Below are 21,087 nucleotides of genomic sequence, written 5' to 3'. Positions count from 1 at the left end.
GTCCCACTTTATATTAAGTGGCTTTAAGTACTTATTGTGTTGAAACAGGAAACCTCTAAACACTGGCGGCGCTCAGCGGAACGAACTTCTGGGCCTGACCGGCTCCGATCTCGGCCACGTACAGATCAGAACTCTTCAGGTCCAGGTCCACCAGGTGTGGCTTCACATCTTCAGCCAGCTCAATGGTGCTGATCACCTGACACTGACCGATGATGCCGATGGGCGGGGCCTCCAGCAGAGTGATCTGATTGGTGTTTAACTGGGCCACCACTATGTACTTCTGGTCAGGAGTGAATCTGCGGGACATAAACACACAACATGTCCAGTACGCATTCAGAAGTCCAGATCAGGGCTCGCCAGTCCTTTAAATCCACAGAAACCCAAATACCGTCGTCCTAAAATTCAGAAGGCAACTACATATTTTCACCAATAAAGACCGGATTTAAATTGTATATTGCACTGTAAAGTATTATTTGGAAAATATTTTAAGCTATTTTACACTATTGTACTGTGCTGTTAAATGCATTATTTATGTAAATCATTTTTTTTTTATTTTTTTTTTTTATGTAGTTTTATATGTAGTTTAATTGTTCACTTATTTATTTTAATCATTTTTTTAATTTAATTTAAAATGTATTTATTTAAAATAAATAAGTAAAAAATTGTTTAAAATAACAATTAAACAATAAAATGTTTAATAAATAAATAAACAATACATATTTGTTTAAATCTGAATATTTTCAACATTTTAATGTTTACTTTTTATTTTAAACTATTTTTTATTCATTTACATTTTTGTTGTTTACTATTTTATTTTAATCTATTTATTTAAAAACCTTTTTATTGTTTTTATGTTTATTTTAATATTTAAACATTTTGTTGTTTACTTATTATTTAAAATTTATTTTAGATTTATTTATTTAAAACATTTTTTATTGTTTACAATTTTATTTTCATGTATTTTTTTTAATAATTATTTATTTAAACACATTTTTCATTATATACTTCTTTATTTTAATGTAACTTTCATGTTCATTATTTATTTCAAACACATTGTTATCGTTTAATTACTGATCTAATCTATATTAATCTAATTTTTATTTTTTATTTTAATCATTTTTATTTTAATTAACTTTAAATGTATTTATTAAAGTATTAACTTTAATGTTTTTATTTATTTATTTTACTCTGTCGTCGGTCTGCAGTACCTGATGGAGTAATTCCGTAATAAATAAATGTATTTATGCAAGTATGTGCTTTAATGTTTGTATTAATGGTGTGATGTGAGTCACCTGACGGAGTAGGGCGCGTCGTCTTTAAAGCAGCTTCCCCACGACCCGAGCCAGTCGCCCGTCACAGAGTTAAACACCTGGATGCGCTTGTTCCCTCGGTCTGCGACCCACACCTGAACACACACACACACACACACACACACACACACACACACACACACTGACCCTTAGATCTGAAGACTGAAGGAGAGACCGGAAATCTTTTGATTGCAGAAGGTTTGCATTAAGAGCAGGAACATGAACTAAAGCTCACGATGAAACAAGAACACAAACCCTCTGATAGCGGTCGACCGCCACACTGTGAGGGATGTAGAACTGAGCCAGTCCTGAACCTCTCTCTGCGTGCATCCAGAGAACCTGCAGATCTGACACACACAAACAAACACACACACACACACACACACACACGTCTATATTACTAACAGGGGACTATCGCTCTACACTGGCCAAGAGAAGACTAGTGTTTCTGCTCATTTTGAAGAAACAAAAATGACATACAAAATTTTATTTTAAGGTCCTTTTTCATAATATAACTTAAAATATGAAAAACATTTTTGAAAAAAAAAAAACATGCCAAGAGGGGACCTGCAACTCTGACCGATGTCTAACTATCCAACAGGGGACTCCTATAGCCTGCAATGGAACTGTGTGTGTGTGAACAGTGAAGTGAACGTCCCTGAAGGAGGGAACGGAGGACATAGTCGACGTCGACTGAATGAGGATCACGCTTAGGGAGCCTGTCTTCTTCGTACTACTATTTAATCAAGCCTTTGATTACACGCTCCGCAGAAGCGTAAATACGGAAGTGGACGCACGCACCAGTTGCTTTTTCGCTGAGGAGCTGAGCGGCCCCCGGAGTCAGAGGTGGTCCAGTAGTGGCGAGGGGACTACGTCCTCCGTTCCCTCCTTCAGGGAATGGTGGGTTGCATACGCAACCAGGACGTTCCCTTTCAGTCGAGGACGTCAGACGTAGCCGTAGGATCTATTTGAAAACGCCACTAGTGCTGCCACCTTCCAGTGCCTAGACAGAAGCTTCCTGATCTCCCGTCGATTTAAGATCACCGTATGGATCGCAACATATGGACCCAGCCTAGCACAAGTTCCACCAGAGTATACGAGTGGTACGCTCCGCTGCGTCCGTTGCCGGAGGGTGTGGAGGAACTCAACAGTGTTCGGTTTAAGAGGGAACTCTACTGGAGCAAGAATTGCACACGTATCCAGTCCATAGGGGGGGAATGGCGCAGCAAGCCGTCACTTCGAACCGGGATCACGGTGAACTGGCTTCATGAGAAGGAAGCCCACGGGAAGCAGTGGTTCGACTATAGGTGTCGCCCAGCCCCCAACTCTAGAATATCTGTCAGCGAAGCACTCTGTGTCAACGCCTAGGCGGGGGCACACAGTTCCAGGCACAACTCATTGACCGAAAGCGAGCAAGTCCCTACCCTCTAGTAGAGACCACGCGAGCATGAGAACTGTTTCTTTAAAAACAGAATTTTTAACTCACTGCCTGCAGTGGCTCAGGGGTGGTCTCTGCAGTGCAGTAGCACCAGAGATAAGGCCCAAGAGGATAAATAAGGGGCACAAGGCAGATTCCCTTGCTCCCTCAGGAACCTGACGATCAGGACGTGTTTCCCATGCTACTGCATCACGATGTGCGTCAAACAAAAAATAGAGGCAACATCATTTTGAGGGTGGAAGACACAGCCCTCACTCCAACCCATCTTGCAGGAAAGAGAGCACTGAAATGACCGAACACCTTCAGGATCTCCTCATGGAGAGAAGACTCACTCAACGAATAGGTTCCACTTCTATTTGGCGTAAGCAACACTTCCTCTTAGGGGGTGCTCTCGCAGAAGTGATGGTGACTACCACATAGTTCTGCGGTAGCCACCTGAACCTCTGAGTCCATCTTTAGGACCGGCCTGGAATCTCTCCAGAGGTCTGAATGCCATCATGCCCCGTCCCTGAAAATGTATTCAGGGGAAAGTCAGGAAGGGCTTTTGAGGGGAACTAGGTCTGGTTGGGCCAATAAGGGGCAACCATCAAGACCTGCTCCACTCCTGACCTAGCACAGTAGGTGCAAGCAACATGCGCGCACAAGACAGGAGCACTGCTCAACACTAAGTGTGAAGAAATCACTGTAGCATCAGGAGCATCTCTGCTCAACACCTGAGTGTGATGAAAATCACAGAACTTGAGTGGGTGCCAATCGACAATGAATCGCATAGTGGCTTTTTTAGAAGGCTCACTGGGGAATGCATTTCTGTGGGGCCCCGGGGCCAGCTAAGAGCCAGTGTCTGTCCAAGGGTTATCCACTCGGACAGAAATAACACAACTGGCAGAGGAACGAATCCGGAGAGGCAAACAGATGTAACTGTGCGGCCCCGAAGTGTTTCCTGCTCAGCTGGACCGCCTGAGGATGGAGTCTCCACTCTCCCTGGCCATAGCTGTCGTGAGGCTCGTCGGCGGCACGATTGAGCAGGCCAGAAGAAATAGTGGAATGAAGCGACCTCAGAAGCTTCTGACTTCAAGGAGGAGGTGACGGGCGAGTTGTGACATGTGAGGGAAGATTAGCGCAACGGACGCGATGCTGTCTTTTCAGACCAGTACCAGCTCGCTGAGCAGCGGTGCCAGAAAAAAAGCGAGGTGAACTGCAACAACTCGAGGCAATAAATGCCAATGCAGTCGGAGGTCGCCCAGGCCTCAGTTAAAGCATGCCCTTTGTACATGGCCCCTCAGTCGGTGTTAGTGGACCTCGTTCTAGGAGCGGTTGGCCTGGAGAAACGAAAGGTCTGATCACGGGCAGAGGGCTTGGCGGCAGGCCGAGGTGATCTGTTGTCACACAGGGCATGCCGCTTTGCCATGGTCACCTCTGGACTCGACCTTAAGCCAGTGCTGAAGTGGTCTTCATATGGAGGAAGCCATGCGGCTGCGTCTGCCATGTGTCCCCAGGAGCCTCTGAAACTTCTTTCAGTGGGACCCTTTCTCACTTGTGTATAGCACAGACCGGACACACTCTCTTCTTGAAGAGGCATGTTGGACCGAGTCCATCCCCATACCGGAAAAGAGATACTCAGCCCGTGGGCGAGATTACTCTCTCCCAGTTGACCTGAAGACCCAACTGGCTGTGGAGCACTCGAAGGGTAGGACTCTGTACTGATACTTTGAACCCTCAAACGCAGGATAGCCTGTGGTGCGGAAGGCTAGAGATCTGAAGTACATGTCATTTAGGTCAAATGCGGCAGACCAAGCTTGGGGGCGGGGCATTCTGAAAAATGCCTCTCTGTGTAGCAACTTGGACAGAGGCTTTCGAGAAAGGGCCCGTTTCAAGTGACACAGGGCCAAGATGGTCACGACCCACCACATACTAGGTACATGAAGAATGAGTTTATAAAAACTGGCCTTCATATCGGCTGGAGGGAGCGGCTATATCACGTCCTTCGCCAGTAGGACAGCGACATGCGCGCACAAGACAGGAGCATTGCTTAACACTAGGTGTGATGAATATCACTGAGCTTTCACGAGCATATCTGCTCAACACCTAGTGTGATGATTATCACTGAACTTGAGCGGGCGCCGAGCGAAAATGAATCGCATAGCCGAGTCTGATGGTCACAGTCCGGTCTGGACTGGTTTGGAAGCTTTATCTGCTTCTACGAACCAGGCCCAGGCTCAGAAGACCACAGACGTACCTGAGGTGGGGCAGCAAGGTGGAGGACAGTGATGTGAGTGTGCAGTGCAACACTTACCTGTCTCCACTGGGGGGCAGGGGATGCGTGAGAAGGCGGATGACCGGGTCTTCGAACCGCACCCAGCTGCCGTCCTGGCGAACAGGAGGGGGCTGAGGGGTGTAAGGCTTTACAGGGTCATACACCGCCAGACTTGATAAAACATTGCATTGTCGTGTTTCTTTAGAAATAAACAATGGACAAATAGAGTCTTTAAATGCTTCAGATGTAAAGTTATTCGCTGTCAAAGTGACGCCAAAATGAATGGCAGTCAATGGAATGCTAACGGAAGGTGATGGTTTGTTAGCCTGTAATCTCCCTCAGGGAATGTCTAATAAGGCGAGAAGTTTCACTCTCAGCACACTTCCGGCTTCTGAAGTGGTTGCAGTTTCACTCTGATTCCACATGAGGGCGCTCACAGGACGAGTGCAGAATGAATGGAGGTCTATGGCGCTATACCCCTCAAAATCCACTTTTCTCAGGATATAATTTTTTGTCTAGTAATTTGAATGTTGTGTTCGAAAGGAGATGCAAAGAAATTACACATTGCTGGGTGTTAGATTTTTTAGAGTCACTTATTTGCTTTAAAAAGTCTTTTAAAGTGTCAATGACGTCATACACATCGTACGACCAGAGATACTGCTTTATGGCAATCCTTCAGTCACTTTGGTGCTTTCGCGCTCTGCACTTTCTTTTCTCTCGAGGCATCGACAACACAGCTGACACAGGTAAACACACAACACAGCTGACACAGGCAAACACACAACACAGCTGACACAGGCAAACACACAACACAGCTGACACAGGCAAACACACAACACAGCTGACACAGGCAAACACACAACACAGCCAACACAGGCAAACACACAACACAGCTGACACAGGCAAACACACAACACAGCCAACACAGGCAAACACGCAACACAGCCGACACAGGCAAACACGCAACACAGCTGACTCAGGTAAACACGCAACACAGCTGACACAGGGAAACACGCAACACAGCCGACACAGGCAAACACACAACACAGCCGACACAGGCAAACACACAACACAGCCGACACAGGGAAACACACGTGCTAGAAGAGTTTCTGTTTTGTTGTTTTAAAAGACCATCAAGCGTATCTCTGGTCGTAATCAGTCCTTCACTGACCAATCAGCGTTCATTAGCAGAATGCTAGCATGTTATGGGCAACAACAACTCAACCTGTAAGAAATCGAAAGGACATAAGTACTCGTTCATTCAACTTTCGACCTATAACCCATGTTGAACTTGCAAAACCTACAATCAAATCTGAGATTTCTCAACGGCAATCGGGTGAAAGAGACAAATTTAGCCGTCTAGCCCCATAGACTCCCATTCATTCTGCACTCATGGGCGATCGCCCCCAGTGGAACTCTGGTGGAACTACAGCCAAAATTCAGTACAATAGGACTTAATAGGGAGTGGCCAGGCTCTCTGTAGACGGGTTCTGGCTCCCTATAGGAGGAACGCTTTCCGGATGCTCGCACACAAAATATTATGTTGCCATGGAGAAGATCAGTTAGCCATGGGTTACACCTGAGCTGGGGTTCTGTTTTCCCTTTTGTTAAGCACCTTTTAAGCACACAGACTATTCAAAGCGCTCTAAGGCAAAGGAAACAGGGTTCAAAATCAGCCCCATCTAGCCAAACGCTGGTAAAATGTGCAAGTGAATGCTAGATTTGCTTCACTCAGCAGCCGTAAAAACAATGGTAATGTATTGAGTGGCTGGTGAAGATTTGAACATTACTAGCCTTTGGCTGGTGGTCGAAAAAGTACATTTCGAACCCTGAAAGAAAGACATTAAAAAAACATTTTAAAAAACGAAAACAGAATAGAAATAGACAGAAATACGGGTAGACTGCAGTTGCCCCAAAGTCAATAAAAGGAATTAAAATTCCACAAAGAAATTAAAGGAACACTCCACCATAGGGCTTATTCACCTTCTTTCCTACATTTAGATAGGTGGGCAAATGCATTTTTGCAATGTTCATTTGAACAAAGAATTCCATTCATTATGCTAAGCTAAGCTAGCGGCGACCCTGCCAAACTAAAGCAATGCATGCACTGAGACAAAAATGCATTTGCCCACCGATCTAAATGTAGGTGGAGTGTTCCTTTAATTTACTGGCACAGCAGAAGCCTGCTGTATATTATATTGACAACACTTTAAGTTAAAATACACAGACACGTGGAACAATAACACACATGATCCTTTATTGTTAAAGAGAACATCACAAAAGCAAACATTAAGAAGAAACTTTACAGTGAAGTAGGAGACATCTCGTGTTCAGCACTTCCACTTTTATAATGAGCAACATTTACTTATTCAAAGATTCAGAAGTCTTCAACGAGGAAGAAGGAGCAGATGTAATTTTAAGGATTTTTAAACCGGAAACAGGACTAAAATATTTCAGTAGAGTATTTTATGTCTTAAGCGAGTAACATGCAGGTGTGTCAGGAGAGCATCATGACAGAACACAGATCAAATATACATGTAGATCACAAGATGAGATTAAATACGTTAAAATATTACAATGGAAGTTTTTTTTTTTTAACTTAAAGTTACTATATGTTAAATTAAAAGATTATTATTATTGTTTTTTAAAGATTATTTTTGCCCATTTTTAGGCCTTTATTGACAGGACAGCTGAAGACATGAAAGGGGAGGGGGGGTGGATGACATGCAGCAAAGGGCCAAAGGTCGGGGGTCAAACCCAGGCCCGGTGCATCGAAGAGTACACCTCTACATATGAGCGCACGCTCCAGCATCTGAGCGATCCCTTATCAACTCCAAATATCTAAACTAACCTGCAGCTAGGGTGACCACCATCAAACAAACCAAATGTGGGACGATTATAAGTTTGTGTGGGACAATGTGGGACATGTTACCGACACTAAAACATATCCTGAAACTGTTATATAGCCTAATGTTTATCTAACTTAAAACATTTGTATTCTGCCTTTCAGCTGATAAACATTCTTTGTTCTTTAGTCCCTTCCAGAAAACACCATTACATAACAATGTAACATAACATGTCTTTATTTTACATGTCATTTAAATTCAACATCACTGAGCCCAAAGGCATCATGCAGATCACTATTTTTGAAACAGTTCTGACCAAGTCCAACTAAAATCCAACAAAATTAATAATGAACAAATAAAATACAAAACAACATAAAATTAGATCATTGACAGTCATATATTAAGAATATATTAAACCAAAAACTTTCATATTTTTAGAAAGGATGTGAATTAAAACATCAGAAGGCAACAAGTTGATAAATTCTGTTAAATTTTACTTTACCGAATCATCCATTTGTTTTCCGACACATGGAATGAATCACCGCTCCACATTTTGATTGACAGCGTGTTTACTCCTTTCTTTTCAACCATTGGATAGGATTTAGAAAACGGCTGTTGTATTTGTACTTCTGATGAAGCGCTGTTAAATATAGGGGAAAAACTACACCGCAAAAAGAATAAATAAAATGCTTTCTTAAAAAGGCAAAAGCACACGGGCACGTTTTCTAAATATGATCATTAAAAACCAACATAATGATGAAAATGTGGGACATTTTCTCAATATGCGACGTGCGGGACGAGGGGGGGAAATGCTGTGTGGTGCAACACAAAGCGGGACGGGTGGTCACCGTACCTGCAGCTATCGGCAGAGGGAATGAACCACGGTCATGGATTGAAGAGTTGAGATTGTTCTTGAGATTTGAAAAATAACTCTTTAAACCACTGATCGGTTCATAATTTGAGTAAACAAGATTCATAAAAGCCGCCATAACTTCTTTTCCATAATCACACGGGTAAATATTTGAATACACCTCCATTATACATCCTTCAATTTCATCATTATACATTTTACATCGCTCATAGTCCATATTTAGCACTCCAAAAATAAACATCCAGAAAGAATCCTTTATAAACACATCTGAATTGATCTTGTAGGTCTTGTATTTCTCCAGCAAATGTTCCAGGTGCCGTAAATACACATTGATTGTAGCTTTGATTTCATTAACATACACTGATGCAGGTTTACTACCCTGAATATCCAGTCGAGCCTCATGGATCAGCATCTGGACGTGGAAGGCGGCTCCGTTGACCCAGATCTTGAGCCCACGGGTGTTCATCTGTCCGTCCAGCAGCAGGGAGTTTCTGAGGATGGTGAGACGGTTGCTCAGCTGCTTTTCCAGTCTCTTTATTTCCACCCGTAATTCTTGGTCATTGTTCATGTACATGCGATGGCGTTTCAGATACTCTGAGATTTTGTCTCGGGCACTCGAAGCTTTCTCTTCCCCAAACACACGTTGTAACAGGCTGTATGTGTCAGGACTTCTCTGAGTGCCGTCCTTGATGGCGATCTCTATGATCATGGAAATCACCAAAGCTCCAAGTCCAACAGCATTCGGGACTGAAGTCAGTCCGCCAATGGCAGATCCAAGAGTGGCGATGTAACCCGGCACCGTGTTGAGCATCTCATTAGAGTAATCCTGCAGCACAGCGTTAGAGTCGGAACCAGAATATTTCAGCATAGACTCATCTATGCCTATATCTGGAAAGAGGCATGGTTGATGCTGTGAAACGCGGCTATACATCGAAAGAGCAGACCTGTCATAGTCCTCTTGTGAGTATGAGCCGCCCATGATTATTCCTCTTGATCTGTGATCGCTCACACAGAGTTCAGATGCAGAACCAGCAGACTGAACACTATAATCAGAATACTGAGATAAAATCTCCCTCCCTATGAAGATAAAAGAGAAGCAAAACTCGAGAGCACGTAGATGTGAATTTGAAGGATGGGGGGGGGTGTGTTCAAACGAGCCGTTTTATTGGTTGGCGCCTAGCCAATGAAATGTGACTTCTATAGTACGGGATGATACCAAGAAACCCTCGTCCTCGGGGACGTTCTGTCCATGAGAACAATAGAAGCAGTGAAACTAACAGTAGGACAACTATATGCAAGTGCTATGACCCTCGTTTGCAAGTACACAAGTGAGTTCTGCATCTAATATATCGCAAGAAGAGCAGCAAAAGTCAAGGCGTGAAATTTGAAATCGCAGTGACAGATTTGAGAAGTTGCGAGTGCCTAATTGAGGTTGTACTGCAAATGTGAATATAAGAATAAGTGCAAATATATATTTCTAGTTTGTGTCTGTCATTGTATTTCTGTGAATGGCATTTTACACATCTGTGGCTATTGTCTGCGAGTGCAAATCTCAACATTCAACTTCAGATTTTTATTGTACAGGTTTTCACACTGGAGCTGTGAGTGTAAATTGTAGCGTACACGTATGAATATTTATTGTACAAGTTCTCAAATTCACATCTACGTGCTCTCGAGTTAGGCTGCTCTTTCACCTTCATATCTCCATCACATATGACCAGGATGACAACAGCCAATCAGAGCTCTGGAAAACGGTTAGGCGTATTTGTTGACTTGTCTCTAAAGTCCAGTGTGTTCAAGGTCCAGAAAAACACATTGTGCCGCATGAATCTACATTTATAGTTTATTCAAACACAACCCTAATGCAGTGATTAGAGATTGTTCCTTCATGTGCATTATAAGTGTTTTATAAGCTCCTTAAATAAAGAAAACCTTCACAGAATCCACATCAGAAACAGGACAACGCCAAAAACATGATCAGGATATTGACTTAACCTACGTCAGCATTTATACTGTACAATATTCTGTGATAAACAGGATTCTCTGACTTTTATTTACGTCTTATAAAGGCATCATGTTTTTAACTGGATCTGTGCAACTGAGGATTTATTTCACGTGAACAGTTATTTTTGTTTTAAACAAGTTTATTAAACAACAATATATAACACACACACACACACACAAAACACACAGACACACACACACACACACACAAACATGCGCACGGGGCTGTAATCAACCAAAGAAAATCTTGGTCGACTGAAGTCCTGAAATTTTCGACTAAAAATTTACAAAAAATGACATTAGGAAAAAAAACGTTAAATTAATTTGCTGCGCACTGTGCACACAGTACTTGGTAGTCTGTTGTCCGCCTAAATGAATTATAAATAAACATAAATAACTAGTAGGCTATTTGCAGTATATTAAATAGTTTTTGACCTAATTATTTTGCACTGAAATGAGTCTGCACACGAGTCTGTCGGCTCTGATAGCCTATGATTTCCGAAAATAGTACTATGTTGTCAACTAGTGATATCATCACAAGAACTTTTGAGGAATATGCAACATAATTTAGACAATTGTTTTTGTCATATGTGTAAGGGTTAATGCCTGACGAGGTGTCCATTGTCAGGTATTAATGGACGACGGCGAGGCGTGCGCGGAGGACGGTTGCCTCCATTAATACCTGAAAATGGACACCTCGTCGGGCATTAACCTGCTTATACCATGGTCACTTGCCAAATAACACATTTTTAAAACATTAGTTTATATTTTCATTAGTTTTACAATCGAAATCTAAAGTTTTTACAAACAATAACTCCGTTTCCCTGGTTACGCCTGACGGTTTGACTAATACTTGGAACAGTCATTCCCATCCATCAGGTTCTTATGCAATGCAAATGTTGTTCACTCCTCCAGGAAATAGGAAGGACCTTAGATACGACTTGCCACCCTTAGCAACCGGAGATATTTACAGTCCGCTCAGCTCGTAGAACCCTTTACTTTAGCTACGAGCCAGAAAGCTAACGCTACTGTCGGTCGAAGTCTTAGCTAAGTAGCAAGCTAAACTGCAAACTGGATGAGACATGATCGCTGATACAAAGTAAACCATTACTTACTGTGTTAAGTATGTTAACTAGATGTTGGTTTGATACAATAAATTGTAAATGGATACTTTGACTGCCTGTTGCTATGGTTACTCACAGCTGATGTAGCCAGTGCATTTATTTATTAATTTCGAACGGTTAACAGTCAGTTTCACCAGAGAATGTCTAATAGGAAGAGAATTGGCACTCTCTGGAAACCGGGTACCTCCGGTTTCTGGACTGGCTGCAGTAACACGTCTCTGTCCATGCGGGGGCGCTCGCAGGCGAGTGCAAAATGAATGGGAGTCTATGGGGTTTCACCCCCAAAATCCACTTTTCTCAGGATGTAATTTTTTGTCAGGTAATTTGAAAGTTGCATTCAAAAGGGGGGGCTAAGATAATACACTCAGCTGAAAATTGCATTTTTAAGTTCACTTATCTGTTCTAAAAATCCGTTCAAAAAATGTGATGACGTCACATATTTTCATACTGCCAGAGGTGCTGCTTTACGGCAATTTCTAAGTCACTTCTAAGTCACTTCGGCACTTCCGCTTCATGGCTTCCTTTCTCATGGCATTGGCAACGATTACACCAGCTGCTATTTGAGGTAAGGCTCTTTCGGTTAATACACGAGTTACAAAGAGATCTAGTTAGCTAATGTAAAAAGGAAAATGCACGAATATTTGCCATCAAACAGGGTCTCTGGTCGTAATCAGTCGCAAGTCCGTCACTGACCAATCAGCATTCATTAGCAGAATGCTAGCGTGTTCCGGCCAACAACGGCCCAACCTGTAAGAAATCGAAAGGACATAAGTACTCATTCATTCGACTTTTGGACTATAATCTATATTGAACTTGCGGAATCAACAATAAAATCTACGTTGATTCAACGACAAGCAGGAGAAAGAGATACATTTAGCCGTCTAGCCCCATAGACTCCCATTCAGTCTGCGCTCACCCGCAATCACCTCCAGTGGAATTTTTTTTTTGCAGGGTGGTAGCGGAAGACTCATGAATATTCATTAGGGAACTCATCCCTGATTGGCTCGACCGAGACACATCGCCCAGAGTGATAGAGAATACAGATATCGCCTCAGGCTCATGACAACAGACACATTCACGAAGGTAAGGTTTCATTTAATATTTGATTAACGTTATTTGATCACACATATGTGATTCATCTTCTAATAAACTTTTAATGGCTTAGTATTCAACAACCAACTGAATTAATAGTGAGTTAACCCTTACGTGTCCGTTCGCTCTATTGTCGTTTATAATAAAAAAGAGTTAAGAAGATTTAACTTTTTTAAAGAGGTTAAAGTGTTGTTAAATCGGTTCTTATGTTTTATCTAAATGTTTACTTCACTTCTTACTTCACTTCTAAATGTTTACTTTACTTCTTAAATGTTTACAAGTAAATTGACAGTAATATGCTCTCATTCGTGGTATGAAGAGTTCAGATGCAAAAGCCTCTCTGAAATTTTCAAGCTCGTATATTTATAATATTTAATATTATACACTCACCTAAAGGATTATTAGGAACACCTGTTCAATTTCTCATTAATGCAATTATCTAATCAACCAATCACATGGCAGTTGCTTCAATGCATTTAGGGGTGTGGTCCTGGTCAAGACAATCTCCTGAACTCCAAACTGAATGTCAGAATGGGAAAGAAAGGTGATTTAAGCAATTTTGAGCGTGGCATGGTTGTTGGTGCCAGACGGGCTGGTCTGAGTATTTCACAATCTGCTCAGTTACTGGGATTTTCACGCACAACCATTTCTAGAGTTTACAAAGAATGGTGTGAAAAGGGAAAAACATCCAGTGTGCGGCAGTCCTGTGGGCGAAAATGCCTTGTTGATGCTAGAGATCAGAGGAGAATGGGCCGACTGATTCAAGCTGATAGAAGAGCAACTTTGACTGAAATAACCACTCGTTACAACCGAGTAGCTTAGCTGAGTATCATAACTGAGTATCATAACTGACAGACACTATAATTTCAGCCGCTCTGTGGAGCTCAGCTTCGCGGCTGAGACACGAATAGACTACTAACTTTTAAAAAAATGCTGCCACACTGCCGATGTCTTTGTTGACATGGTAGAAGAGGACTGACTATGAATTAAACGCTCTCACAATTAAATAAATAATATTCAGCAAACCTTCTAGTAGCCTACTTTCTTCAATCTGCCGTCTTCTCCGGTGGGTCGGGCTAATCCAAAAGAAGTGAAACCAAGGGGGGTGTTCTGAAGACAGACTGTTACCTGTGAAACAGGGGTGCTCTGAAAACACCCCCATTAGCAATTAGTGCTTTCCACCTGATGAAATGAACGTGGCAAAAAATCGACCAATCAGAATTTTGGTCGAGCCAGAACGTATCGACCAGTAATCGACTAATCGACTGGGAGATTATAGCCCTACACACGCACACACACACGCACGCACACACGTGCACACAAATCAATCAATGCATCTCATTTACTCATCATAAATATGCATAATTCACATAAAAACACCAGTAACTTTCACACTGATGACGTGTCTATTGGCGCGAGGGCGGGCCAACCTGTCACTCACATGAGATCAGCCAATAGCAAACCACAACCATCCAATCAATTCCCCACAGACACAATCAAGCCCCGCCCACATTTGTTCTTCTTCCAGAAGCGTTTCACTCGATATACGACATTATGTAATACTAAAAATGAATGCCCTTATATGGAGATGTTTGGGCGTGTTTTATGCAAATGACTAGCCTCAGGTATGCAGTCGCTCATTTACAATACTCAAACTAGGGGTGTAACAGTATATCACAATACAAAAATGCATCAATCTGTATTGTGTATAGTTCACCCAAAATAACATTTCTGTGAGGAAAAAATCAAGTTCACGGAGTTTTAGTGTCAGTACTGCATTAAACTACTATATATAATGTATAATGTATAATAATGCAATGTGTGTGTCCTGATAATGCCAAATGTCTGATGTTACCAGTAAAAAGTGGCCCACATTATACATTATTTTAAATATATCTAGTCAGAGACAGAGATCCAGCATATTCATCTAAAATAATTCTGTATTTTCAGCTTCAGAATCATGAATATTGTTATTCTGGCGTCTCTATTGTTTATTAGTCCATCCTATTCATTTACACACACAATGTAATATCAAATTTAGCATTTAATCAACAGTAAATCTTTTATCATGTGTCTTGGAGTATGGCAGTAATATCGTATGGTGAGTTCAGTATCGTGATGTGTATCGAATCGTGACATGAGGGAATCGTTAAACCGCTACTGCAAACTCATTAACATTACAGCCACATGTGTGTGTGATCCAGACGAGATGTTCTCGTGTCAGAGATAACACACACACACACACACACACACACACACACACACACACACACAATCCGCTTCTCACCTGGAGAGAGTTTGATCAGCCGGTTGTTCAGGCCGCCGTCTCCGTCCACGATGTAGATTTCTCCAGAGCTGTGGATGAAGATTTCTGCCGGCTGGTCGAACTGGAGCGGACTGAGAGAAGATCCGGCTTTCCCGGGGGATCCCAGAACCCGCAGGAGCTTCCCGGTGGGAGAATACTGCTTCACTGTGTGTCCGAGCGGCCCTGAACACCAGAGAGTCAGTCAGCGTTACTCACACACTCACACACTCTCACAGCGCTTCACACAGAGCTTCAGAGCAGCGTTACTGAGAGAACAGGAGAATAATGCAACAGAGTCTCCAGAAGAAAACAGCGTCACAGTCTCTACGAATTATTAATCATTTATAAGAGCCGAACGCCACTTCACACACACGAGTTGTGAATTATAAACACACACTCGCCGGGAGAATGTGTGTGTGCATCTGTCAGTGACTCTGATCCTGCGTACGAACATTAGAGACGAGCAGTTTAACGACACCGATGGAGATCTGAGGAACTGATGAAGGAAAACCACTTTAATCACATAAATACAGTGATGTTCACAATAACAGTTTACATCAATAAAAGAATGATTTAAAATATGTTTTACATCTGATAGACACTTTTAGATTAAATATGCCATTCTCATTAATGGAGTTAAACACTTAAATTACATCAAATCGTTGCAGAGAAGTTACAAAAATTTTCATATTCTAATAAATAGTAATATTAGTAGTGTATGCGCTGCTGTCGAACACTTCTCCTGAGGCGTGATGTGTGTTAATGTTCGCTCAGCGCATGATAACAGCAGAACTCGTGGACTGAGGAAATATTTACACACAAATAATGATCAATAACTCTCAATAAGGCCTTTCTGTTTCCATTAATAATATAAAGCAATTAAAAATGCTATTTGGTTAATTAATGCTATAATGCTATAAAAACTTTCTCTGAAATGTATTTTATATTAGAATATTTGATTTATTTATTGAAAAACAAGGCGAGGATCGGCTACTAAATGCTCCGTATCTCATATTTTCCTAATGTCTTGTACTGTTAAACATGGGATCACGTGGATGAATATGCATATGCAAATGATATGCAGATGAGGTTATGCACAGTAAAATGAGGCGTTGTAAGCTCATATATGGTTATTTCGGGGAGGAGACGCGTGTTCACAATCTTCCTCTGACTGGGTTTATAAAGGGAATCTGGCGTTCTGGCGTACGCTCGCTTTTATAACTCTGAATATTGCTGGCGTACGACAGTTTAGGGTTTCAGCGCACGTACACTTATACTGAGGATCCCACACACAGGTTTATAAACGAGAGCCCTGGAGAGGAGCCCAGAACCCACCGTTCCCCACATCCGTGATCCACAGCGTCGGATCGGCCGAGGCGTTGGCCAGGAACATCCCATGAGGCATCTCCAGAGAGCTGGTGTTCCAGGCCTGCAGGAGCTCTCCATCCGTGCTGAAGACCAGGACCTTCGGGATGTTCTCGCCTCTCTGCCCGGAGAAACACACACACACACACACACACAGCAGGATCAAGCCTTGTGACCGATGGAATTCTGACTTTGTATCTCACAAGTGTGACTTTTGTCTCATAATGTCAAGTTATAAACTCATAATTGCAAGTTTGCATCTTCCAAATGTGACTTTCTGTCTAACCATTGGGCGTTAACACATAACACCATAACACATTCACAATGGAGAATACGCTTAACACACACACACACACACACACACACACACATACAGACACGAAAGGGTTAAATTATAATACCACACACGCACACACACTGTGTTGTAGATACAGATACGGTAATAAAATGCTTTATAACACCACATTAATCATAATGAGCACAACTGTCAAAAGTGACACTTCAATAGAAATGTGTAGAACTGACATGTGATTGTAAATTGTATGATAGTGATATTATAATGTCTATAACCGAACTATACATCTGCATTAGAGAGTAGATGACACATGTGCTAGTATGAGCAGCAGAGGACACTCACTGGCTTTAGTTTTCCACCAGTAATCTCCACTAAAGCAAGGCACATTTCCCATGTTAACTCCATTAAATGTGCTTACACACACACACACTCATGTTTCAGACATAGACATAGATTGGAATAAACGATAGATAAGAAAATGCTTAATCTGGAGGCCTGTTGCACAAACTCAGAGTTTCAGAGCCGGTTTAGAGTCTATCCTGGGTTAGATCAGGTTCAGCCGTCTCACAAAGCTCTGTAGAAACGGTGTCGGTCAACTCAGGCTTGATCTAGAGTTTGCGATTCACTTCTCTTCTGAAGATTAAGAGATCATTTGGAAAATTATTATGAAATTAAAAGCATTTATAAGGCAGGAATAAACACTGCTGCTGCAGAACACGTTTGAGAAGCAGCTGAACAGAAAATATCTATATCAGTGCATGATGTGAATCAAAGAAATAGACCAAATACTTATTAGTTCACAAAGAGCTCAAATGAATACACGATGTTTAAAAGCATTATATATGAATGCATGTATTATATTTATATTGATTTAGCAGCAAAAATAATATTACTTGTCAATTAATATAATTATATGAATTTAATATTAATGTAATAAATAATTAGCAGCAAAAGAAGAGATATTTTGTCTCTATGGTTTTTCACTATAAACTGCTGCATTTGGAGCGAGAGATGCAGGGGGCGTGGCTTACAGATACATGTCAGATTGCTCACAGCTGATTGGTCCAGTTTGGTTCTGCAATCTCTAACCCAGAATAAAGCCTGCACCGTTAGCCGTGTAGCGTAAGTTACCATGGCGATGAACACCGCTAAAAACTAATCCGCCTTCTCGAGCCCGAAAAAAACAGAGTTTGCTGAAACTGATCTCAGACCTGGGTATCACTGAAACCCGCTTTGAGCAACAGGCCACAGGACTTCCCTTAATTTACATCATTATCTTATTGTCATCATAATGTGATTTAATTGCAAAATGATATTTCACTACAAATGAAAAAATATGATTATTAATGTAATTATAATAATTGTATAAAGTCTAAATGTGAATCCAGAAGCAAAACCTGTGAAAAGAACTATATTAGTGAGCAGAAAGAGAGATGAGTGGTCCTCTGCTGCCACCCGGTGGTTATAACAGCAATTTCAGTGAATTTATCACAGGAATATAATATTTTTCACCTTTTTAACTGTTATAGAGGCACCTATTGCCAGATCTCTGTACAAGTTTGTCTTCTTGTTTAGAGTCATAAGTCAAATTTACTTTTCTGAGCATGCCTTGAGGAGTTACAGGCTTTCGGGTGCACTTGGTCAAGCCCACATACTGAAGTGACCCTATTATAGACACACCCATGCAGAAGATCAACTTTGTTTTAATTATTGACCTAGACTAGAGAGTCCAATAGAGTCTCAGCACTTCACACTCGAACCCCTAAATATAAAAAACCCTTAAACTTATTTTACTTCAGCTAGCTGCCAAGGAAACATTTCTAATTTTCAAAATAGAACCAGAATAAAAGTTAATTAAAATATATAGAATTAATAAAAATGTACAAAATTAATGAAAAAAAAAGATAAAAAACAATCATTTCTAAAAATTACAGAAACAAAATATTATTACTAAAACTGAAATTGCATGTGAAATAACAATGGAAAATATAAACATGAATCCTAAAATAATGATACTAAAATAACTGAATCTTATCTCGTAATTCTGCCTTCTCCCCTCAGTAGTGAGTGTGTGTCGAGCTCAGGTCAGAAGTGTGTGTGCTCCTCACCTGCGCCACATAGACACGCCCCCTCAGGTGATTGACAGCCACTGCGAACACCTGACCGGTGAACAGCTCGGGGTTTCTGGGCCACGAAATGTCCAGTTTATAAAGCGCGCGCCCGGAAACCCGGAAGTCCGCGTGAGATCGCGACGCGATCTGGAAACACAGCATACATTCATTTACTAATAGCAATAATAATAATAATAATAATTAAAAACATTAATTTACTAATAACTAGGGTTGTAACGATAATCTCATGTCACGATTCGATACATATACTGAACTGTTGCGATAATTCATACTGAATTATTGCGGTACTCCAAGTGATTTGATACTGTTGATTAAAATGCTAAATTTGATCTTTTATTGTGTGTGTAAATGAACAGGATGGACTCGGTGCTGAAACCCAAAGCACAGGACAATAGAGACGCCAGAAAAACAATATTCATGATCCTGAAGCTGAAAATACAGGATTATTGTAGATGAATATGCTGGATCTCTGTCACTGACTAGATATATCTACAGTAATGTCGGACACTTTCACTGTAACATCAGACATCTGGCATTATCAGGACACACTAATATTCCCCCATTGCATTATTATACATTATATTCAACATTATATATAGTTGTTTAATGCATACCTACACTAAAACTCTGTGAACTTGATTTTTTTTCTTCACATAAATTTTATTTTGGGTGAATTATAAACATCACTATCCACGACCGTCTACATATTGATGAATTTTTGAATCGCGATATATTGTTAAACCCTCCTAATACACCATGGTATTACCAGAGTATATGGCATTCTTATAGCATTCATCAGTTTATTTGTTTGTTCGGCTCACAGACAAGTACCATATTACTAAATATACCATAGTAATACACTATTTTTAGATATATACTAGGTATTCTTATGGTATTCATTAGTTTGTTTGTTCTACTTACAAAAACATTTAGAAGCTACCATAGCACTACTCTAAATACATCATAGTAACACCATACATGGATATATACTATGGTATACTTTGAAATAACACGTTTCATATTTAATCTCCGGTGACCCTAAACACTCACGTGAGAGCTGATGGCGCCACACATGAACATGATGAAGAGGAGTAATGCCATGGCAACAGCAATTAAACAGCAGTAATTACGCTTTCTCATAGAGATTAATAATAATCGATCATCTCCAGTCCAGCGGCGCAGCACTTCCTGTTTTGATCACATGACGACTCCTCTAACCTCATTGGTTCACACTGACAGCGGTGCGGTGACGTCACATGCGATCGAAAAACATCTTAATAATAATAATAATAATATATAGGGTTAAAAAATCCCAGCTCAATCTTATTCAGACTCAAACTGAGCAAAAAAAAATGTATTTCGCTGCAAATGCTGATATTTATGTGAAAATCTGATGCTTGTAATGTAAATTGATGAGATCTTAGTAGAGCAGATACTCACATAAAACGCATTTAAATATCAGTATTTGCCAATAATGTCTTAGTAAGATATTATTCAAATGCTCAGTTTTATGATCAAAGCTCTGTAGTTTAAAACATCATGCAATTATAAATTTGCATATCATATGTGAAACAGAAGCTTTATATGTTTATTAATAAGCCAAAATATGAGACATCAAACTAATGAGGAAATAATATGTTCCAGTGTTTGTTTTGGCTGTTGTGGATAATTTATATTATGCAAAATCAAACTGGCCTTTTAGTTTTTATCATGAAGAAGATGATGATACTGCCTAAGATACTATTATAGCGTTTATTAATATTATAAATCAGTTTTCATTTTTTCATTTTCGGTATGCATTTTACTTTCAGTTAATGTTTTAGTAATTTAGTTGTGTGTTTTTGTCATTTTTAGAAGTGTTTTTATATGTCTAATATAGTTTTTAATAACTTTTTTTTTAGTACATTAACTCTTTCCCTGCCATCGACCGAATATTCCAGCTTTCCATGTTTCCACTGTTATACAGCAGGGGGCGCTATTACACATCTCCTGAAGGAGTACAGTAAGAGTACAGTATCTCCTGAGAGTACACTCCTGATCCACACACAGGA

The 21,087-nt window shown here is 40.8% G+C and overlaps 1 protein-coding gene across 5 annotated transcripts in view; it reads right to left on the bottom strand.

The window, feature by feature from the left end:
• The window catches only part of LOC311076083 (NHL repeat-containing protein 3-like), a 22,265-nt gene extending 1,947 nt beyond the window's left edge, over positions 1 to 20,318 (bottom strand). For 2 of the 5 annotated variants that reach the window (XM_084103967.1, XM_084103969.1), the window contains exons 1-7: positions 20,087 to 20,318; positions 19,013 to 19,162; positions 16,580 to 16,730; positions 15,227 to 15,427; positions 1,566 to 1,657; positions 1,293 to 1,405; positions 32 to 296 (exon numbers count right to left, since the gene is read on the bottom strand). In XM_084103967.1, coding sequence (XP_083960093.1) covers positions 56 to 296; positions 1,293 to 1,405; positions 1,566 to 1,657; positions 15,227 to 15,427; positions 16,580 to 16,730; positions 19,013 to 19,162; positions 20,087 to 20,176 — 1,038 coding nt within the window. In that variant the 5' untranslated portion in view covers positions 20,177 to 20,318 and the 3' untranslated portion in view covers positions 32 to 55. Of the gene's footprint in view, positions 297 to 1,292; positions 1,406 to 1,565; positions 1,658 to 15,226; positions 15,428 to 16,579; positions 16,731 to 19,012; positions 19,163 to 20,086 lie in introns of all 5 variants that reach the window. The other 3 variants (XM_084103965.1, XM_084103966.1, XM_084103968.1) reach the window with 3 other exon arrangements.
• Positions 20,319 to 21,087: the final 769 nt, after the last annotated feature.

The sequence above is a fragment of the Abramis brama genome, assembly GCF_963993115.1.
Source record: "Abramis brama genome assembly, chromosome: 25".
Classification (NCBI taxonomy): domain Eukaryota; kingdom Metazoa; phylum Chordata; class Actinopteri; order Cypriniformes; family Leuciscidae; genus Abramis; species Abramis brama.
The sequence above is the reverse complement of the archived record's forward strand: the minus strand, read 5'-3'. Positions and strand labels throughout refer to the sequence as shown.